Source organism: Corapipo altera, unplaced genomic scaffold, assembly GCF_003945725.1.
Source record: "Corapipo altera isolate COAL_440 unplaced genomic scaffold, ASM394572v1 268, whole genome shotgun sequence".
NCBI classification, from domain to species: domain Eukaryota; kingdom Metazoa; phylum Chordata; class Aves; order Passeriformes; family Pipridae; genus Corapipo; species Corapipo altera.
In genome coordinates this window covers 2371825-2394976 of record NW_020884901.1, presented here as the reverse complement: position 1 = coordinate 2394976, position 23152 = coordinate 2371825, and the positions used below count along the sequence as shown (strand labels likewise).

The following is a 23152-nucleotide window of genomic DNA, read 5'->3' as shown; positions in this document are numbered from 1 at the left end:
GCTCCCCGCGCGCCGCCGCCGGAACCGGAGGCCTCGGGGCCGCCCCCGCACATGCGCAGAGCGCGCGGCCCGCGGCCCGGGCCTTGCTCCGCCCGGGCCCGGCGCGGCCATGGGCACCGCGGTGAGTGCGGGGGCACGGCGGGGACACCGGGGAACGGGGGGGCACGGCGGGGACACCGGGGAGCGAGGGGACGGCCCCGGGGCCGCTCAGAGCGGGCGGCGGGCCCGGGGCTGGCGGCGGGCGGGCACAGCCCGCGAGGCCCTGCCCGGGCCCTCCCCGGGGTGGGTCGCGGTGCCCGCGCTGCTCCCGGCGGGTCCCGGTCGCGCCGTTCCCTCTCGAGCGGCCGCGGTTCCCTCGGGATCGCTGGGATGCAGGAGGAGCTGGTTCCGCTCCCCCGGGCGCTCCCTTTTTGGGTGTCATTGCCCTTCACCCCGGGGGGCTCCTCCGGGATCCCCTCGGCCCCTGTGCGGGTCCCGCCTCCCGAAATGTCTCGGCTGGTCCCGCCTGCAATGTGCGGAGGACGCAGAAGAATTCGCGCTGTGTTCCTGCGCCTTTCCCACCTCACGCTCCCTTTCCAAAGGACAGGGAGTGAGAACTCCCCCAGGCGAGCGGTTATCCAGGCTTTTAACGCCCTGATGAGGCCACTCCAAGTGTGGGGTGGAGGACAAGGAGGCGCCTTGAGGTGGAATTCCTGGAGCTGTGGGATGGAGCCCACAAGAGGCCGAGTTGGCTTTCCAGCCTCAGTGATGTGTTTTAAGACAGAAAGGCCCCCAAAATTATGGGATGGGTGTCCAGCTCTGTTTGTGGGCATTGTGTGCCAAGACACAGATTGGGGGATCATGGAATGTTTTGTGTTGAAAGGGACCTTAAAAACCATCCAGTCCCACCCCCTAGCTGGGCAGGGACACCTTCCCCTATCCCAGGTTGCTCCAAGCCCCGTCCAACCTGGCCTTGGACACTTCCAGGGATGGAGCAGCCACAGCTTCTCTGGGCAACCTGTGCCAGGGCCTCCCCACCCTCCCAGGGGAGGATCTGCTGTTCCATGTTCAATCTGGGAGGTGTTGGCTCTGTGTGTTCTGTGGATGAACAGTCTGTGACAGGAGAAGATGTCCAGCACAGTTCTTTTTGAGTTTCTCTGTCCTGGCAGTGAATTCCAACCCACTGATTCTTTCCAGCATGAATCAGTCAGCTGGAATCCTTATTTCATTGAGTGTGGGATTCTTTCTAGAGCCTTTATGGGATTAAAAATTCACACTTGAGGAGGAACCTTGTAATTCTGAGCTTTATAATGAGCAAATTGAAGCTTAACTCTTTGATTTTGTCTTTCAGATCAGCTGCTGTGTAGAGTGTTGTGAGTCTATGAAGCACCTTTGCAGTGTCTGTCGCTCTTCCTAGAAGGTGTCACAGGAAAACTTCACTGTTTTATTACAAGAATTCCGTGGTGTCCTGGCACAGCAGTGGAGTCCAGACCTGCTGAGTGGATGGCAGCACTCTTACAATGTAATAACTCATGAAATTCATTCTATTTTCACAATATCCCTCTGCTTTTGGCTGTTACAGTGTTGATATTTGAGTTTATCCCACAAACCTCCCAAAGGCTGGGCACAGGAAATGGGAACAAAATGCTGCCTGTGGCTGTGTCAGAGTTTGCTGGGAAAACTTTGTGTCCTGGTGAAAGAAGTTGCAAAGGAGAGGCTGCATTGTTAAAAACTGAGTGCTCTGTTCCCGGAGTGTGTGATTTTTGACCTGTCTTGCTAATTTAGCCCTGAAATTATCCCTGAAAGCAAACACTGAGCAGCATCACATGGGCTGTGTGTTGGGCCATGTGCTCCAGGCCCAGAGCTGAGATTTTTGGAGCTGTGTTGGTTCAGTGTCTGAGCAATTTCCTTGTCTTGCAAAATCCACATTTCTGAGCTGCCTGGTGTTTCCTTCCTGCAGGCAGGAAATATGGCAAGGGGCACCTGAAATTATGAGGGTGTCTTTGGTAGTGGAGAAGAGCCCTAAATTTAAGTTTCCTAAATTCCTTAAATCCTCAATTAACCTCTACTCCTTTTTATTAGCCCCTGATCCATGTAGAGCCAAGAGATTGCCTCAAATTTCTTTAACAGCGGAAAGGAATTAGGACCTGGGGCCGAGCAGGACAGATCAGAACTGCAATTTCCATTTCCATGGAATGTGAGGCAGGAAGCAGCACAGAGCCTTCCCCAGTGATGGACATTGTGTCAGAGAAGGTTTTTGATATGAAAGCACAATTTCCTGCAGCTCTGTCATTGACTCTGTGATTAGTTCTGGTAGTAATGAAACTAAAAAACTCTGGCAGTAACTTTTAAATTAGTTTTACTTTTAAAAGCAGTTAGGGTTTTGGTTCAACAAAGGAAAGATCTGGGTGTGTGAGGAGCTGGGGAAGTGCCTGTTGTTTCCCAGCATTATCTGATGAGTGCATTGTCACTTCATAATTCCCGGAATTTGGCACATTTGGGAGCCTGGGGTGAAGCAGAGAGCAGCTGAGAGGCTCCTGCTCATCACTCACACAACAACAATGGGTGTGTGGAAGGATGTTAAGATTATAAATCCTAAACACTCCAGAGGATCAAGACATCTCACTTATCTCTGCAGGTCCCAAGGGGAGGAATAAACTGGGGGATGCCTTTGAAAGGCTGCCTGGCCTTGCAGTGACAGGGAGAGCACAGGGCTGGCCTGAGCAGGGGGAGGGACATCCTGTGGGGTGTGAAAAACATGATTGCCTCATTGTTCTTCCAGGGCCCACCATTATTTTCAGTTTGTTTATTTGGTGAAGCTTTGCCAAGTTTGGAAAGGAGCAGAGATCTGGAATTCTCTTGCAAAAGTATTTGGAGAACTCCTTTTTTCTTTTTTTTTTTTTTTTTTTTTTGGGCTTTTAAAGGAAATATGATTTAAATACAAATACACACTTCAATATTACTACTCTCACATTAATCTCCCTGCTCACAGGGCTGGACTGTTGCAGGGTGGCTGTTTGATTAAGAAGGATCTGTGAATTAGGCAGGAGAATTTCAGACCAAAGCTTTGTCCTGGGTAAAGTTTATAACAGGCTGGAATCTGACTTGGAAGCAGAGTTGGAATATGCTGAGTTGGAAGGGACCCACAAAGACCATCAAGTCCAACCCTTAACCCTGTACAGGACACCCCAAGGGTCCCACCTTGTGCCTCAGAGGGTGGTCCAATGTTTTCCTGTGTGTGTTTCTGGGAAACAAGAAGTAAAGAAGCAAAACCAAAGTTGTTTTAAACTATAAGAAGCAAAACAAAGTTGTTTTAAACTGTAAGTGAAGAAGCAAAACAAAGTTGCTTTAAACTGTAAGTGAAGAAGCAAAACAAAGTTATTTTAAACTATAAGTGAAGAAGCAAAACAAAGTTGCTTTAAACTGTAAGTGAAGAAGCAAAACAAAGTTATTTTAAACTGTAAGTAAAGAAGCAAAGCATTTGTTTTAAACTATAAGTGAAGAAGCAAAACAAAGTTGTTTTAAACTATAAGTAAAGAAGCAAAGCATTTGTTTTAAACTATAAGTGAAGAAGCAAAACAAAATTGTTTTAAGGCAAGAAGTTGAGGTTTGTAAAGCAGTTTTAAGTGTAGAGTCTGCTGTGTGGCCTCTCCAGCTGGGGCTGTTAACTGTATTTTCCTACTCTGCCTTTGAAACGAAGAAATTCTCAGCAAGTCAAGTAAAAATACAAGGTTCTTGTCACATTAGAAGCACAGATTACTTTGGCCTGAAATAATCCTGCATTAGTTCTTTCTTACCTGTTCAGTGTTAGTATATTGAAATCTTCAACACGAAAACCTTAAAGGAAAAAACGTATCCATGCTAATGATGAACGTGCCTGATTTAATACAGAATGTGCATAATTTAATGCAGAATGTGCATAATTTAATACAGAATGTGCATAATTTAATACAGAATGTGCCTGATTTATCAGCTTTTTCAGCGTGCAGTATCTAACCCCCCCTCCCCGCAGGTCTGTCCCTCCCTGGAAATCCAGCCAGGAGCTCTCCTTGCCGGGCCGGCGGACGCGTCCCGCGCTGAGGGATCCCGTGTGATATGTGGGGCCTGGCTGCCGGGGGAGGTGCCCGATGCCTGTGATCCCCATCCCCCGGCGGGTCCGCTCCTTCCACGGCCCCCACACGACCTGCCTGCACTCGGCCTGCGGCCCCGTGCGCACCACCCACCTGGTGCGCACCAAGTACAACAACTTCGACATCTATCTCAAATCCCGCTGGATGTACGGCTTCATCCGCTTCCTGCTGTACTTCAGCTGCAGCCTCTTCACCTCCATCCTCTGGGTGGCACTCTCGGTCCTCTTCTGCCTCCAGTACCTCGGCATCCGCATCTTCCTGCGCTTCCAGTACAAACTCTCCATCATCCTCCTCCTGCTGGGCCGGAGGCGCGTCGACTTCAGCCTCCTGAATGAACTGCTCATCTACGGCATCCACGTCACCATGCTGCTCGTGGGGGGGCTGGGCTGGTGTTTCATGGTTTTTGTGGATATGTAAATAAAAACCAAGCGCATGTGGGCTCAGCAGGTGGCTTTTCTTGCGCCCCCAGACGTGTCGATAACCCTCTTTTTAATATTAATTAATTAATTTGTCGGCGCTCGTTTTTAATCGATGACTTAACGTGCTGCTCTCTAGAATTTGTATCTTTGTGAGGTGCCTTTTGGGTTATCCAAGTGCAACACTTGAACAGGTGTTTTAGTCTCTAGAATTTTTATATTTTTGAGGTGCCATTTGGATCATCCAGGTGCAACACTTGAACAGGTTTTAGTCTCTACAGTTTTTACCTTTGTGAGGTGCCTTTTGGGTTATCAAAGTGCAACAATTGAGTAGGTGTTTTAGTCTCTAGGATTTTTAGATTTCTGAGGCTCAAGGTACCATTTGGATCATCCAAGTGCAACACTTGAACAGGTTTTAGTCTCTAGAATTTGTATCTTTGTGAGGTGTTTTAGTCTCTAGAGCTTTTATATTTTTAAGTGACATTTGGATTACCAAAGTGCAGCAATTGAATAGGTGTTTTAGTCTCTAGGATTTTTAGATTTCTGAGACTCAAGGTGCCATTTGGATCATCCAAGTGCAACACTTGAACAGGTTTTAGCCTCACATGAAAAGGTTTTAGTCTCTAGAATTTTATCTTTTTGAGGTGCCTTTTGGATTATCCAAGTGCAACACTTGAACAGGTTTTTGTCTCACTTGAACAGGTTTTAGTCTCTAGAATTTTTATCTTTGTGAGGTGTTTTAGTCTCTACAATTTTTACCTTTGTGAGGTGCCTTTTGGGTTATCAAAGTGCAACAATTGAGTAGGTGTTTTAGTCTCTAGGATTTTTAGATTTCTGAGGGTCAAGGTGCCATTTGGATCATCCAAGTGCAACACTTGAACAGGTTTTAGTCTCTGTAATTTGTGTCTTTGTGAGGTGTTTTAGTCTCTAGAGCTTTTATTTTTATAAGTGACATTTGGATTACCAAAGTGCAGCAATTGAATAGGTGTTTTAGTCTCTAGGATTTTTTATATTTCTGAGAGTCAAGGTGCCATTTGGATTATCCAAGTGCAACACTTGAACAGGGTTTAGTCTCACTTGAACAGGTTTTAGTCTCTAGAATTTGTATCTTTTTGAGGTACCTTTTGGATTATCAAAGTGCAACAATTGGATCAGTGTTATGGTCTCTAGAATTTTTATCTTTTTAAGGTACCTTTTGGGTTATCAAAGTGGGACACTTGAACAGTTGTTTTACTCTTTGCACAGTGCAGTGCAAAGAATGTAAGTTTCTTTAATGTTTCTTTTAGTCTTTTTTTTTAAATTATTTTTCTAATAGTCTCTAGAATTTGTGTCTTTGTGAGGTGCCATTTGGATTATCAAAGTGCAACAGTTGAATAGTTGTTTTACTCTTTACACAGTGCAAAGATTATGTTTCTTTAATATAAGTTTATTTTAGGTGTTGCTTTTTTTTTTAATATAAGTTTCTTTCAGTCCATAGGAGCCTATTTTGCTGCTGTTCCTGTGGACAGGAAAAAGGCAGTGATTTATCTGGAGCACAGAAGCCAGATAACTTTGCAGCCCTTAATCCATCTTCACCCTTTTCCTAAAAATGTTCCTAAAAATTCCTTAAGTTCCTTAATGTCTCAGTCATGTAATATTTATCTTTCTTGACTTGTCCTGTACATAGTTTGCATTTTGCCTATTTTCTGCTAAGAATACGGGGCCAAATTCCATATACTTATTTATTCCTGTAGAGGTTTTTTTTTTCTCCTGTTTTATACTGTTGTGTCCACTTTGAGGTGATTATATAGCTTTGAGTGGCTTTGTCCTTTTCAGGCAGTTAGTGCTGAGTAATTGAGTCTTTCCCTAACAGCACAAATCCATGGAAGGGATGGGAGCAGAGCTTGGTATCATGTGCTCCTGAAATTCCCAGTCACGGCAAATATTGTTCTCATTTTGCAGTGATTAAGGGGAACCCATTGCAATGATCCTCAGTGTTTAGATCTTGGCATTTGGTTCTACTTTCCCCTGAATTGATTAGTTCCAGTTTTCTCACAGAGATTCTTCTGTCTCAGGGAGTACAGTGAGGTGAGACTGTCTTACCTAGAGGGATGGAGAGCTGAGCCTGGTCTGAAATGGCAATAATTGTTCCCTGGAATGACACAGATCAGTGAGAGGGGGGGTCACTGCAGAGCTTTACCCACAGCTCAAGAAGGGAGTTGAATGTTAAGCTCAGCTTTACTGGTCTTTATCTAAGACCTCCCTGTGCAGTCAGTCAAGTGTCTCCATTTATGGAGCCCAGAAAACTGGCCTAAAGTTTATTTTTATTCTGCTTTTGTTTGTTTGTTTTTCCTGATGACGGAATATTGCTCTTTCCCCTGCAGTTCTTTAAAGAACTGTTTAAAAACAAGTCGGTGAAAGCGATAAAGACCATTTTTCCCTCCCTCCACAGAATCTTTGGGGCCAATCACAGTGGAATAAGCAGGACTGGAAGTCCACGACTGTTCTTTTATTATCTTGGGCTGAGCTGTGAGTGTGGTTGAGAACAGGCCAGTTTGCACACAGGGAGGGGTGCTTCACATTTCAGCTTGTGAGTTTTCCAGTCTTTTGGTGACATACTTTGGTTTGCAGGCCCAGTAACTCCCAGCCCAGTCCTTGTTTCACCTGGGAGTGGCTGAACCTCAGCACTCCTTGAGTAAAAGGGTGATTTGTGGTGCTTGGCTCTGCTGTGCCCCCCTCTCCTGCCTGCCTCCTGCTCTGTGAGGGACACACTCAACTGCTGGGCCAAACCTGTGGAGGTTTGGTCCAGGCTCCCAAGGAAGTGAAGCTCTGGGCTGTTCCCAGGTCATGAACTTCTCTAGTTTCAACCTGTTCTTTGAAAACCCCCACAGGAACAGGGTGACACTGAGCTTTGATGTGTGTGAGCTTGTAAAACCAGATCATGTGATTAACACATGAATAGCAGGTGGTTCTTCCAGCACTAATTTGGTCAGGGAACAAAGGAGGTTCAAGTGGGTACAAGGAGTCTCATATGTACCTTTTTCATCACTGGTAATTTGACTGCCAGCCAGAGGCTTAATTCCATAAATGTGAGGGCCTGAGGGAGCCTTTTTGGAGCTGCCTGCATGGAGGGGATCTCCCCCAGAGCTGGGACACCTCTCATGGTGAGTCCTCGAGGCTGAGGGACCCCTTGCCAACTGCAGGTTTTGGTAAGTGACTGATATTGGGCATAAACTGTATCACAGAGGACTAAAATCTTGCCTTGGGGGCTTTGGATCATTAATCACTTCCTCTGTGCAGGGAGGAGGACACTGAACCTTGCTGTTGCACTTGGTTAAGCCTCACTTTTACATCTTCCTTCAATAAACCCACCTTTGCTGCTGGGAAAATGAGGGCAGGGAAAGGACATGTCCTCACCAAAGCACAGCAAAGAACCTTTGCCAAATGCCCAGAGGTTCCCCAGGAGAGACCTTGGGGCTGAGCTGCTTCAGGAAACAGTGGGAAGTGATTCCTCAATCTTTTGCAAAGGTGGCCAAGTACCTACACTCAGAATGCCCTGAAACTCAGGTCTGCCGTGGCACACCTGTTAGACAACCCCAAAATCAAGTAATTGAGGAGGCCTCCGAGGCACTTTGAAGTTCCAAAAAACTCTCATTTTTGGTCCTCACCAGCACTTGGACACCTTGAAACACCCAGGTGGTGTGATCTCACCAGCACAGGGGGGAAGTGAGGTCCCTGTGAAGTCCTGCTGGCAAGGAAGAGGAATTAATTTTCGAATTATTTGGTTTATGATGTAAAAATTCAGAAATTTTAGCTCTACCTGAGTGGAGCAATACTTGGCACTTTTCAAAGCATTTTCCAGCTGGAGCTGATTCAACCTGCCAACATCCCTAGGAGGTTGCAGAATAAGTAGGGTCTTGGTAATGGTTCAGAATGTAAATTTGTTGGGTTTGATTTTATTGTTTTAAAGTCTTTAGAATTATTTTTCCGAGGTATTTTTTTCTCAAGGAACTGAGATTCTAAAACTTTCTTACAAGCTCAAAGGGAGTCAAGCCACAGCTGAGGGAGGAGAAAGAGTCAGACTAAACACTGCATTAAGTTTATGCAAAGAATAACCTGGTGTTTTCCCCCCACATTTGGTTTAATTGAAAAAACTGGCAATTTTTATTAAGGGGGGGGGCACAAAACTATAAGTAAGGGGAAGCTGAACTTCCTGCTTTTCCAGAATCAAACAAGTGGCTTATAATGATATTTGCCAGAAATATTTCATGTTGAGCAGGTTCTTGCAAACTCTGCCTTGTTGGGGAAGTTCATGTTCCTTTGGATTTTTCACTCTTTCCAAATTCATCGGTGCTGGGAGGGATGGACCAGGCTCCAAAATGTGTCATGTCTTCTCTTTTACTATATAGATGGTTTTAACTCTAAGGTAATATAGAAATTTTCATTCCACTGTTCCTTCATGCTGATTCCACCCAGAACAGCGAGAGCAGATGGTTGGGTTGGTTGGATTTTTCCCTTTCTTTCCGTGTTTGGGCTTTAAATGTCGTTGTTCTACTTAGTGAGTTAAAAATGGCCTCAAGACTAATTAGGAAAATATTGATTTGGGAGAGTGTGTCCATCCTAGAGCTGTTCCAGCCCGTTCAGAGAATGTCCCCCGTGAGTCCTGCTCACTCCAGATCTTTCCAGGTGTTTGGGGGACAGAGGAATTCCGGCTCAGGCCCGGGGCTGATCCGTGCGGTGGCGGAGCCGCCTTGGCCCGTTGTGGTGCCTGTAAATGTAGGAACGAGACTGAAGTGTTGGAGTTTCACCTCGTTATCTCCTCAGAACATGGCACCAGCTGGTGTTTTGGATGCCTGGAAAACCCTGCATGAAACATGCCACCTACATTAAACTTGGGGTTTTTAACATGTTGATGCTTGGGGAGAAAAAGGAAGAGTTTCGTCTTCTGGTGGTGGCGTCGCTCCGACGTGGGGATGTCCTGGATCCTCCTCCTGGTGATGGGGTGGTGGGGCAGGGGTGCAGTTTGGGTTGAGGGTTGGACTTGATCTTGGAGGTCTTTTCCAATGTTAATGATTCTGTGGTTCTGTGGAATAGTCAGGGTGAGTGCAGGGAAGGGGAGATGGGAAGGAGCTCTCACTTCCCATCGAGGGGCACATCAATTCCTTACTCCTTTCCTTGCTGGAGCTGAGCTGGCAGTGCAGAGCTGTATTGTTTAAGGACACAGGTGTGATGATTCCTGTGGGAATAGAGGAATATTCCTACTCTGATGGACTTTGTCATTCCTGCTATTCTTGTGTGGAAGGTCCTGCAGTGATGTGCAGCAGCATAAAACCCTAAATAGGTGCTGGACAGGACTTGTTCTCCAGTAACTGGTGAGGTTGGAACCAGTGGAGCACAGGCTGCAGAGAACCAGCATGGAGAGGATTATTGGTGTCCAAGCTGGAGAAATATTTGTGTGGATAGAGCAGCCCACATTCCCATGTGTGTAGGAAATGCTCCTTTCTGTTATCCCAGTCTAACAGCTGAAGAGTTGCAGTGGAGGACTTGAAAGAAAGGGGAAGGAGGTTTCCAAGGGAGAGAGAGAATGATTTGGGCAAGGCTGGATGTATTCTCCCTTTCAGCAGAACGTGGGAAACCATGAGCAATGCTCAAAAACGTGGCTGGTGGTATCAGCACAGCAGCAGGTGGGAAGTTATTCAAGTGCTGTGGAGCATCTTGAGGGCAACAAAAGGCTCAAGAATATATATAAATGTATATAAATGTGAATCGTCTATTATTAATGTTATTTTTAAATGTATCTCTTGAGCCTTTGCCATCTCCTGGGGAAGAACTTGTTTGCCCAGTTCCTAGAAGGAGCTTTGGGGCCAAGTTTTGACCCAATTTATAGCTGTGAGTCTCAGAAGACACTGGGAGCAGATTGGAGAAGAGGCCAGCCCCTTACCAGCCTGAAAACTCCCTGCACTTCTTCCCAGGGTTCTCCCGAGTCACTGCTTTTATTTCTCTCCCTCCTGGGGAGGCAGGAGACAGCCTTTGCTACCAGTTGTGGAAAAGAGCACGGCACGTTTACTTTCAGGAACAGCTTTGGCTCTTCTGGAGCCTCCAGCACGCCCAGATAACACGCTGTTCCAGCGAACACGTCGCTGGAAAATATGAAGCCTTGTTATCTTTCTGGGATTTTTATTTAGCCAAACAAGGTTTCCATAGCTCCTGGACAGCTCTGCTGCTGGGGGAAAGGAAAAAAAAAATAAAAACCAACAAAAAAACCAAACCACCCTGTCATTTCTTCACCTGCCAACTCTCTGCACTAATTTTGTCTTCCTGCTTCAAAGCGCTTGTTGTGCCCAGAAAACGTCAGTTCAAAGCGGAGTTTTGTCCAGTAACGAGCCAGTGAAAATTGTTTGGTGTTAAGATCTGCCTGTGCAGCTCTCAGAGCTGTGCTGAGGTGAGAGCAGGGCTGGGCTGGGCTGGTGGGGGCTGCTCCGAGCCGGGCTGTGCCTGCTGGGCCTCCAGGCTGCTTTGCCAGAGGAGCAGCTTTAAGGTGACACAGATAAAAGGAGCATCCCTGCACCTCCTGTGTCTTCCCAAGCAATGAATTCACCTACTGGAGGGGAAAAACCTCCCCGTGCTTGCACAGGGGCTGTGTAAACAGGGCACTGCTCCGGGCTGGGTTCTGCAGAGCCTCTTCCCCCGCTGACCTCCTCCCCACACTGCCCTGGCTGTGCAGACTGTGCTCCAAAGCCGTGGGATGTTCCCCAGGCTGGGTAAGTGTGTGAAAGGGAGCTGTTCCTGCTCTGCCAGCGCCTGGCCTTGGGACGGAGCCTGCGGGGGCCACATCCTGACCTCGCAGGCACAAGGCCGTAGTAAATCAGGCTCTCTAATGCATCCAAAAGCCAACTTTTCCCTGCAAGGAAAGTGCTGTATGGGACACTGAGAGAGACAAATACCAAAGTCCTTAGCTGGTTCTTGAGGAAAAAAAAAAATAAAAAAAATCTCCCGTTGGCCCTGGTGAGAGTTTTGCCTGAGTAAGGACATCCAGATTATGCATGCTAATTAAATGAGCGACCCATCCCTTCAGAGTCTGCTTTCTGCTGGGAATTCCCCTCTGAGTAACTTGCTCCCAGTGAGGAAAAGAGCTGCATGAAAAATTTCCCAGATGGTGAATCTGTTAGAGAAAATCACAATCTGTTTGTGGCTTTTTCAAACAAAAAAGAGCACAGGAGACGCTGAGGAATAAATTTGTTGTTGCAAACCATTTGCTCGGTAATGGGGAGAATTTAGATGGGCAAAGAGCTTTTTTTCTTTCCTTTCTTTTTTTTCAGAGGAGTCTCATCTCCCTGCCTCTAAAAATGAGCAATGGTTTAAAAAATAAATCACAGAGATGTATATTTTAAGAGCCTGATACGGTTCCTTTAATGCTGCCTGTTCATTTATTCTGACATCAAGGGTGTCTGAAGCTGTCGGGGGACAGTGGCCTCGTCCATGCAAACCTCCCAGGGAACAATTGCTGCTGTGTTGCTGCACAAAGGAGCCGTTTCACACATCCTGCTGGGCCCCTGCCAGCATCCCTGGACATAGGGACCCACGCAGCACCCGGATCCTGCTCCCCTGGCTACCCCTGACCCTGGGATTTGGGGCCAAAAACCAACCCCAGACCATGGAAGGGGCTCAGGGAGCAGTGGAGTGATGGAACAGGGAGGCACTCAGGCTGGGGCAGGCGATGGGAGAGCCAACAGTGGGGCCAGGCAGGCTCAGGAGAAGGGATCTTGTGCCCACACCCCTGCCAGCCCCATCCCATCGCTGCCAGGTGGGAGTGTGTTGGGATACCAGGTTGTGCCCGGGGCCTGCAGGTCACTACTCCTTCCTGCAGCACCTCTGGAAGGGGACAATGTCCAGGGAGGGGTCACTGCTCTCTCCTGCAGCACCTCTGGAAAGGGACAACATCCAGGAAAGGGCCTGGCAGGTGGCTGGCACTGGGGAGGACTTGGATCTGTCAGAGCCCCAGACAGCACATCCCTGCCTTCAACCTCCCTGTGCTGCATCACTGATGCTGCCTGGCCACGTTTCCCTTCAGATCTGTATTTCATAAGGAGCTCTGAGCCAAGAAAAATCCTTCCAAGATTTTCCTTTTTTTTTTTTTTTTTTCTTTTTCTTTCATTTAAACTCCAAATGAGCACTGCTTAATAGTTTCTTGGAAACCCGTTCTCTTACAGTTCTGTGCAGTGTGGGCACTGTTACTTCCCTCTTTTCCATGTGAGGCTGACTGCAAACTGTCTGGTGGCAAACATGAAACCAGCGTTGTGCAACAGCAGGATGGGATGAGGGAGAAAGGGGTGGGGGCAGCACACGAGGCTAAAAGGGCCGGAATTTTCAGAGTGGAGTTTTCCAAGCAAAGCTAACGGGGAGTTCTTGTGCACATACATTTGTTTAATCAGCCCTTTTAGCAACATGAGAAGTGCTAAGAATTACATAACCATGTCTTGGCTTTGCCAGGTTGCTTAGGAGAGATTTATGTGCCTTCAGGATTTGGGCAACTTGCTGAGCCTCAAGGACTGAGGCACGACGGGGACTTGCTCACAGTTGTCCTGCTCTCCAGCCTTTCCCAACAAACTGAGCTGGGAGTGCTGATTTGCCAACAGATTTCCTATTTACTGTTCAGCAGAGCATCAGTTGTGACAAATAAACAGAAGAAGGCAGCATTTCACTGAAAGCATTTTATACACTGATTAAGACACTGTACAAAGAGCTCCTCTGGGTACAGGGGGAGCCTGGGTTGCAAAGGAGCTGTTGCAGAGCTTAGGGGGAGGGGCTGTTGTGGGGGCTTTGCAGGCCAAAAATCACCAAAACAAATGTATTTCTACCCTCTGCCTGCACCAAGCCAGGTGAGAGCACTCAGGGCTCTTTGCAGGAGCAGGGGGTGATTTCCACAAGGGTTGTTTGAATCGTGCCCGTGCTCAGTGTCGTGAATGACTTTGGGCTCGATGTGGGGAAAACACAGGATCACTTTTATGATCAGGAACAACATGGTAGCAAAGTGCTACAATAAGGACAAGCAAATTTCATGCTTCAAGGGCTGTAGCTGCTTCCAGAGAGGGCAGGAGGGGACTGGTGCTGCCGGGCATGGTGGGCATGCACAGAGGGGGCTGCAGGACTTTTGGTCCCTTCCTTTAAAGCATCAAGCACCAAAGAACTGAAGCAAGAACCAAGACCTGAAACCCTGATTATAGATCTTTGTAAATGTCTGATTCTGCTGGAGTCACTGGCAAACTCTCAGTGCTTTCAGCAAGGTCAGGGTTTCACCTTGTCCCTTCTCAGACAAACCTGCCTTTTCTTGGGGAAATAAATAAACGAGTTGAAAGCGAAGCCCGTGAGGTCAAGTTGCAAAGCGTGCATGTACAGAAGATGTACATCATTTGTGTCCCGTGTCACACAAGAAATATGAATTCACAAACCCTGAATTCCCTCATTTTAGGCCCCTGCTGTGGGATTTTTCCCAGGCTGGCTCTGCTGTAGCTCCCAGGTTGCTGCTGCACTTCCTGGCTGGCACGAGGAACAGCACATGGGTGGGACCATCAGGAGGAGGATGAGCTTGCTTTTCCCATGTCGAGGGCAAGCACAAGGGGTTGAATTCAGCCCAGGTGTGAGAGCTGAACCTCCCTGGGGGGGGGGGGGGGGGGTGCAAAGGCCCCCAGTGTGATAAGAAGTGAGTGATTTGGAGAAACCACCTCCACAGGGTCCTGCTGGGCCAAGGCACTTGTCGCCCACGGCTTGAGCTCCGCGGTGGTGACACCAAGGACAGAGATGGGCAATGGCCAGGTTTGTTTAGGGAGAACTTCATCACAGGAAAGGTGGTTAATCATTGGAAAGGGCTGACCAGGGAGGTGGTGGAGTCCTCATCCCAGGAGGCGTTCAAGAAATGACTGGATGTGGCACTCAGTGCTCTGGTCTAGTTGACAAGGTGGGGATGGGGCACAAGTTGGAACTGATGATCTTGGAGGTCTTTTCCAACCCTAAAGATTCTGTGATTCTGTGACTCTGTGGTTCTATGATTCTGTGACTCTGTGACTGTGATTCTGTGACTGTAATTCTGTGACTGTGGTTCTGTGACTCTGTGATTCTGTGATTCTGTAACTCTGTGATTCTGTGACTCTGTAACTCTGTGATTCGGTGACTCTGTAACTCTGTGATTCTGTGGCTCTGTGATTCTGTTGTTCTGTGTTTCTGTGACTCTGTGGCACTGTGTCTCTGTGATTCTGTGATTCTGTGACTCTGTGGCTCTGTGATTCTGTGACTCTGTGGCTCTGTGATTCAGTGGTTCTGTGGTTCTGTGGTTCTGTGACTGCCCACAGCCCGCCCATGACCTTGAACATCTTTTCCATCCTTCCAGCACATGATTCGGGGGAGAAAGCAGCGGCGGGGGCGGTGGCACAAGTATCGAAACGTTTGTTCAGCAGTTGCTGCAGAAAAGCAAACTTGCTTCAATCTGCAGAGATGCCAACTGAATTTTGTTTTGTTTTGGTATTTTGGAGGTGAGCCAAAAGCAGGATGTTGTGAAGCCTTCGGCAGCGACTGCCTGCTTGTTCCATACCAGGCATAACTCTGGATATATTTTTATCGGCAAACTTGGTCCCACGCATCGGGATGTGCAAACTCCAGCCCTGGCTGCTCTCTGAGGGCAGACTTTCAGGAGCTGCCCTCCAAAGGTTAATCCCTTTTCCCTGCCAGAGGAATGGCCAGTTTGATTGGAGAGGAGGAGAAAAAGCAGTTCAGCTCCCACCGGGGTCCCCCCTCCTCGGTGTCCACGCGAGGGAGGTGTCGGTGTGGTCCTGGCTGCAGCTCCACAAGGTTGCAGTGAATTCCAGGGATTGCTTTTTGTGATTCACGTGGAGCTGAGGCAGTTTGTGCTTTGTCAGCAGAAGGGCCTGTTCTCTCCCTTGCACAATAGAACACTGCTGGGTATAAATAGCCTTTCAAGCCTGTCACCTCGGTGACTTTAATGGCGATGCCCTGATTTATCCCTGCTGCCAGAGGATGCTTCAGGTGTGTGCTCTCCCCACGGGACTGAACACACATTTAAATTAAACTCCCGTTTAAGAGGCTCTAAGAAGCAGCACACTAAGCCCAGGTTTTAGCATTTTGCAGAGCTGGGACTGGCAGAGGGGGGAGAACCGAGCCTTTTGTTGCTGTTTAAGCACTACAACTGTTGCCTTCACAAAGGATCAGTGCTCGGAACAGGGAGACATCTTAAGGATGTCTGACAAATGTATGTGCACTCGGGGACCACAGTCCGGAATATGACGAAGGGAATGGAACATGACAGAGCTCCAGGGGGGATAGAGCCAATGCTCCACCTGCCTGCCTGGAACCAGCCCCCTGGACCTCCAGGGTGGGATGGCAGTGGCTGGTGGGGGCAGGATGGGTGCCCAGCACCCAGTGGGCATGGAAGGGATAGGTACTCTCTCCTGTCTCTTTGTCCAGCTTCGCATCTCACTCCCAGCAGTGTTTTCCAATGCTTACCACGTCACTGCCCCAGTGTCACCTGGGGTCAGTAAGTGTTACCAATTTAATAGCAATAATTAAGAGATTTATCTCAGGGCATTTAAGGGCTGTGCATAGAATCCCAACCCAAGTGACAGGAGATCTGTGCTGACGTCTGGGCAGAGATGCCCTGACGGGGTGTCCCAGTCCTTCCCTCACCCTCTTTGCCCCACCTGCATCCTGGTTGCCCCTTTGTTCCCAAGAAGAGCCCCTGAGGTGACTATGGATGTCTTTTCAAATGCTCATCGTCACATTATCCATCAGATACATATTTACAATCATTCATTAAATTAGGATGTACGTTTCATTCTTCTTTCTTAGAATATTAATGCCTACTCCTGGCTGAAATGCCATATGAATATTCATTAAAAAATCAATCAATTCCTGTGCCAGGAATGATGTCATTTGAGCAATAACTGAAGCAGTAATCGAGCTTGCTATGAAAAAACGATGAATGCCATCAGATCTAATGTTTATTGAACTCCATGGGGGTAAATCACAGCAGGTTTTTTTCTCAGGCTTTTGTGTGTGTTCACTGGTGCTCCAGTTCCTCCTCCTGCCTGGCTCTGGGAGCCCAGCCCAGCCTGGGCGGGAGTGGGAGCACCTTGGATCAGGTGTGAGACATCCCCAGGGGATGGATGGGGCTGGGGGCCGGGGGGATGTCACCTCACTGCCGTGGATCAGAATAAGGAGTGGGTTAGGAATTTACCTTGTAACAAAGGGAAACAAAAGCTCTCAAAACAGCTGTGGGAAACCTGGAAAATTAATTGCCTGAAGTCTTCTTTCCAATAGATCTTTGGCTGGTAAAGCTCTTTCCCCTCACTTGGAGTGTTGTCCTGAGTGATGGCTTTTCTTGGGTTGTCCTCTCTGCTCCAGTGGTGCAGCTATCAGGGCAAATTCAGAATAAAGAGTAACAATTCGCTTCAGGAGGGATCATTATTACTCTAAATTTCATCAAATCAAGACTTTCCCAACAATAGCACAGGAGCTGTGCCAATGCACGGGCTCCATCCCTTGATAAGATCACACTCTGGTTGTGTGGGAAATATTAAGAGTTTTGGCTTCACTTCAGCAGCAAGAGTCACTCGATCCCCTACAATGAAAACCCAGACTGTCTCATGTCCAGCAGCAATATTTCAGGAGACATCTGGGCCAAGCCCAGAGCTGTGGGAGGCTCCATCCCCTGCCTGGTCCATCCTCACTGACCAAGGCAGGAGCCCAGGTCTGCTGGTTTAGCTGTCCAGGTGCCACCACGAGCAGGGAGAACCCTCAGTGCCAGTATGAGCCTATTTCCAGGGGTGAAAGAGCCCCTTCCCAGCAGCTTCTGCCAGTGACACAGGATCCTGGTGGGGGAGGAGGAGCAGGAGCCAAGGTTACCCACTCCCACCTCCAGCACTGCAGCACCGACTCGTGAATCACGGCTCTGACAGCGCTGACTTGCTGCATCAGTCACATCACAGACACTTCAACCCAAAATATTCCTCTACAGAAAGGAAGGGGAAACACAGGCCGATTATGCCAGTCTCATTTACATGCTTAGCTGGGAGAAATTCAATGCCTGGCTCTGTCTCAGGCGGTTTCATGCTCCCTTTGAGGGCGTCGTCGTCTCCTGCAGAGCAGACACGCAGCCACCTCCTCCCCTTTTCACCTGGCCAGAGTTATTTGCCCTCCAAGGGCGACCTGAGCTGCTTGATTTAAGGCATCTTGCTTGTGTTTCTGTGCACCTACATTCCCAAATGTTGAGGGATGGAAGAGAATCTGCAGGGAGAGCCTGACACCATTTATTTGCTCCGTGGTCAACTGAGTGGTCAACTTTAAATCAGTTCAAATTGTTAGCCAAGAAAGACTTTGAAAAAGTGATGGTTCTATCAAAGAGATGAGCCACACTGTGTGAGAGGCCTGAGAGAGTCTGTAGGGAGTTTGGGGTTGAGATACATTACAGGGCTTTGCTCGGGGTCCCCAAATCCTCCAGGGTGGCTGCAGACACCCCTCCATGCCACAGGGGTGCACAGGGCCCAGCTTTTCCTGCTCTGCCAAATCCAAAAGGGACATTTCAAAGCTCTTTAAAGCAAAGCTTGACTCCAATGCAACGTGATGCAGCAGGAGGGAGTCCTTTAGAGAATCACTGCAGTCACCCAGGCAGCCTGGCACAGTGGATCCTGCACTAAAGGGATGTCTGCTCCCACAGCCAAGTGTCAGATGGTGCATCTGGGGAGCAGAAATCATGGAGAGAGCTCAGAGAAAGAGCAGGCAGCCAGGGGAAGGCTCGTGATGTCCTGTGAATTGCACCAGCTCCAGTTGAACACCATTTCTGAGCGTTAGAGGCAATTAAATATCAAGATCATTTACCAGACGAGGTTCTGTCCACCAGCACATCGAGTCTTTAAGATGAAAGCGGATTTCTTTATGGACATTTATTTTAATGCTGCTCCTGGGAAAACAGTCTGCAGCCTGTGTCCAGGGAGGTCAGGAGCCTCCCAGCATCCCAGCCTGGCAGCCTCAGCTGAGCCAGGGCTGTGAGTACCTGCCATGAATTAACCTGTGAGTACCTGCCATGAATTAACGCAGCCAGAAAATGCCTCCCAGGGCTGGGGCTTCTCTGCTCCCTCTTGCACAGTCACCACACCATTACATGATAAATAATCGCTGAAACAGGCCAACGACACATGATTTTTGTTGTTGTCCCACTCTCACCTCGTGGGAGCCAGCTGGAAACAAGCGGTGCCTTGAGCTTCTGGAGCAATTCTCCCAGCAGGATCTGAAGGATTTCTCTATTTACTAACAAGTAAAGCCTTTTTACACACAGCCTTGTGCCAGTTTAGTCGGGACCACGAGGCCGCCTTGGAGACACTCTCATTTCTGTTTGTTTTAACTTATTCCCAATCATTTTAGTGCAAATCAAATAAGCCTGGTTGGAGTCAAAATAATCAACATCTGCACCAGATCAGCTGCCTGGCTCGGGGAGATGCTCGAGCCTTGTGTAGGTGCTTCATGTAAAGAACTCAGAACTTTATTTACCTCCTTCAAAAAAATTAACAACTCTGACTCGTCCCCATCCCTGGAAGTGTTCCAGACCAGGTTGGATGGGCCTTGGAGCAACCTGGTCTAGTGGAATGTGTTCTCCCATGGCAGAGAGAGTGCAACAAGATGGTCTTTAAGGTCCCTTCCAACCCAAACCATTCTGTGATTCCGTGAACATCCGAATCCATCCCATGGGCTCCCTCTGAACAGTGTTTTATCCCACGAGTGACTTCATCATGTTCCTGGGGATGCTGATGTGGGAAAGCCCTGCCCAGAGCAGTGAGGTGGCAGAGCCTGTGCTTCCCTTTTCCTGGTTGACATCATGGGAGCCAGAGCAGAAAGTTGGGATAACTGGAGCCATCAGACCTTGTTTGAAGCTGGAGAGGAGGGGAAAAAATGACTGAGCTGAACAGCCAGCAAAGACAACAAACAAAAGGCTTTCTCAGGTAGGAAATCATCTCCCTGGCTCCTGCAGCTTTGGCTGAGCAAAGATTTCAAGGGCTTGTCCCAAAATGTGGTGTTTTACCCCATCCCTCCTCCCGTGTGGTGGGTGCCGGAGGCTGCACTGGATATTCAGCTCATCGTCCCTGAGGTTACCAGGGGGCTGCATGGCAGTGACATCCTGGGATCATGGTGGGCTCAGGGAGCTCAGACCCATCAAAATGCCAGTTCTGAGCCCCAGGCCTCCCGAGGGAGCCGTGGAGGCTGACCTGGAAACATTGCTGGGCTGGAATGAGACCCCCCCTGACCCAGGAGAGATTTCCTGTGGCAGGGTTGAGGCTTTCCCAGTGAAACACACGCCAGGGAGGCTCCATGGTGGGAGCAGAGGGTAATCCTGGAGTAGGAAGTGGAAGGAAGATACCACAACATGGGCAAGGAGCAGAGGCAGAGCAGATGAAATCCTGGGATGGCCACAGGTTGTCACCAAACCTCTTTATCTCCACTTCCCAAAGAGAAAGGCAGATGTTACACCTCCCTTCAGCCTTGAAAAAGACCTTGGAAAGACCTTGAAGGGCTTTTTTCATCACCAAGTTTGCTGGAAAGTCACATCCCTGCACAAAATAAATCAGAGATTGGTGCAGCGATGCCCTGCCATGGGCTGGTCCCCAGCCAGGCACAGGCATCCAGAAATACACCTGGAAAGCAAGGTACAAAGTGTATTTCAACCACCTTCAGTGTCCTCAGAGCCCAGAATTTGGAGAAGGAACAAAATCTCTAAAGCTTTGCAACGAAGAGCTAAAGTTTAGCTGAAGAGCTGCAGCCAGAAAGGGTTAAAGGGACGTGGGATGCTGCAGGATTGTTTCTTCTGCTTCACTAAACCACTGTTCAGATGGAAAAAAAAAAAAAAAGTTAGCTTTCCTCCTGCAAGAATGTAAATGTTGGGTATTTTATCAAGTGATTTCTTCAGCCCTCAAGCCATTCTTCAATTTGAAATGCTAGATTGAAAAAAAAAAATGCAGAGAAGAGAGAGAGAGAGAAAGAAAGAAAATATTTCCACAGCCCAAGAACACTTTGCAGACATTATGGAAAATGTTGCCTGTTTTGTTTCCTCTACTCACTGAACCAATCTTTCGCATTAAAATCAGCATAGTAGTAAATAAACATGTTTTCTCTCACCCCGGAGCCATTCTGAGACATCAAATGGTACTTAAGAAATGTTTCTTTCTCCATCACAGAGCGTTTTTAAAATGTCCATGGCTGAAGGGAGGGAAGATGCTCCCCGGGCTGGAGCATTAACAGGCTCTCTGCTCTTCTCTCCGAGCTGGGGAGGCCCCGGGCCAGTCCCAGAGCTCAGATTTTCTTTCCTGTTTGGAGGAAGAACAGGAGTTTTCCATGCAGCTCCCCATGGATGTGGATCACAGGATTTCCTGTGACCCTTGGAGAGGTGCTGGGGGCTTCCAAAACCCACGTCCCTGAGCTGAGCTGAAGCATCTTGGGGCGACACAAATGACCTGAGTCGTGTCCCCACGTCCTCTCTGACATGGGGATGACCTGGTGTGGGCTGTGGTGCTCAAGGAGGGGCAGGGGGATGGTGCTGGTCATCCCACAGGGGTCTTTGCCCCAAGGAGCAGACCCAGGAGGTGGATGGGGTGTTTTGGGCACACCCTGGGGCATCTGCTGTGCCAGGGAGAGCTCTTGCAGGAGGTATTTCATATATTCCACATGTTTGAGCTGGAATGAAACTCAGCAGCTCTGCTCTGCTGGCAGGTGGCCAACAGGGCCACCATCACCCAATTCTCTTCTCCATGGAATGGGGAGTGGGTGTCCATGCAGGTGCAGAGTCATGGAATCCCAGACTGGTTTGGGGTGGAAGGGACCTTAAAGACCATCCAGTGCCACCCCCTGCCATGGGCAGGGACACCTTCCACTAGGCCAGGTTGCTCCAAATCCCGTCCAGCCTGGCCTTGGACACTTCCAGGGATGGGGGAGCCACAGCTTCTCTGGGCAACCTCCCAGGCCCTCCCCACCCTCACAGGGAACAATTTTTTCCTAGTACCTATTCTAAATCTACCCCCTTTCAGCTTAAATCCATTCCCTCTCTTCCTATTACAGTTCCTGATGAACTGATGTTGAGATGCTTCAATGAAAACCAAAGGAGGGCGGCTGGGAACGTCACATTTGAAGGGAATACAACTGCTCTGTCTCACAATGCAGTTTTGGGACATGTTTCTCATGCATCATTTCTAAAAAAAAACAAAACAAACAAAAAACCCCAAAAAACTCCCGATTCTAATTTTATCTCAAGCAGAAAAGAAAATGTGTTTGTCCTGACCCGACACCGTTTTTTTAAAGTGTCAAGTGCTAATGAAATTCCTCAGCCTTGAGCAGTTCTAGGCACCCGATGTTGATTTTTAAAATATGGGGATATTTCACTGCGGATTTTAAGGCAGCCTCGAAATGATAAATGTTCGGGAGAGCGAGAGGAAAGAAACTTCCAGATTCCGAGAAGTTCTGACTCGATCTCGCATGCAAAGCAGGCAGCAAACAGAGGGGTCGTAAAGAGGGGCTTTGTTACTCCTTTGAAATGTGTTTAGCAGAGTCGGGCCAGCACTGCACACTTTCATCATGCAAATGTGCTGATTTTCATATTTTGGGCTTAGAGAAGCAACAAAGCAAAATGTCTTTTTATTTTTTTTAGGCTAGAGGACGAGAGATCTGGAATGGAAATGTGCCTGCAAGGCTGGAGCAGCCCCACCTCAGATAACTCTGCTTTTTGTCTGTGATGCTTTAAAAGGCTTTTTCCGCTGGAGAAGGGTATGGAAGAAGGGGCAGCCCGGGATATTGGGAGCTGTGGGTCCACAGGTCCCAGTTTTCCAGGGATGTCTCCCTGTGACAAAAAATCTGGGCTGTGAGACCATCAAAGACCAAAACTCCAGTGGGTTTTCCCAGGGGTGGGAGCTCTGGGCCCCCCCGGGCCTCCCTTGGTGCTTCCCTTGAGTGGTGGGATGGAGGAAGGTTCTGGAGCTGGGAGTGCTCCCTTGGGATGCAGAATCCCAGTGGATGCAGCCGGTGGGACTCGGGGATGCCCATAGTGCAAAGTTCAGTAAATGCACCAAGACTGATAAAATCAAAGAAAAAAAATGATATGATGAATAAAGTAACAAAATAAAGGAATAAGAGTGAATAAAACCAAAAGGAATAAGATTAAATGAAAAAAAAATATAAAATGAAGGGAAAAAATAGAAAACGAAGTGAAAAAATAAGGGAAAAATAAATTAGAAACAAGAAATGAAAATGAAATAAAAAGGAAATGACAAAATGGAATGAAAAATGAAAAAAACAGAAAGAAAAAAGAAAATAAAATGTGAAATAATAAAATGAAATAAAATATAAAGCAACAATAAAATACAGTAAAAGAATAAAGTGAATAAATAAATAGATGATAAAATATAAAGTGATAACAAAATAAAAAAAAGTAAAATAAATTAAAAATAAGTGAAATAAAATGTAGCGAAAATAAAATAAAAATAGAATAAAATAGAATAAAATAAATACATAATAAAAGAAAAATAGAATAAAATAGAATAAAATAAATAAATAATAAAAGAAAATTAAATAAAAATAAAATAAAAATTAGATGGAAAATAAAAG

The 23152-nt window shown here is 47.7% G+C and overlaps 1 protein-coding gene across 2 annotated transcripts; it reads left to right on the top strand.

The window, feature by feature from the left end:
- The first annotated feature begins 56 nt into the window (after window positions 1-56).
- TMEM250 (transmembrane protein 250) lies at window positions 57-4622 on the top strand. Of its 2 annotated transcripts, XM_027650279.1 has the most exons (3): window positions 57-121; window positions 1331-1501; window positions 3992-4622. In XM_027650279.1, the coding sequence occupies exon 3, from the start codon at window positions 4107-4109 to the stop codon at window positions 4524-4526; it is 420 nt and encodes a 139-aa protein (XP_027506080.1). In that variant the 5' UTR covers window positions 57-121; window positions 1331-1501; window positions 3992-4106; the 3' UTR covers window positions 4527-4622. The 2 variants fall into 2 exon arrangements, with proteins under 2 accessions (XP_027506080.1, XP_027506082.1); XM_027650281.1 differs by lacking the exons at window positions 57-121; window positions 1331-1501 and adding an exon at window positions 2765-2846.
- Window positions 4623-23152: the final 18530 nt, after the last annotated feature.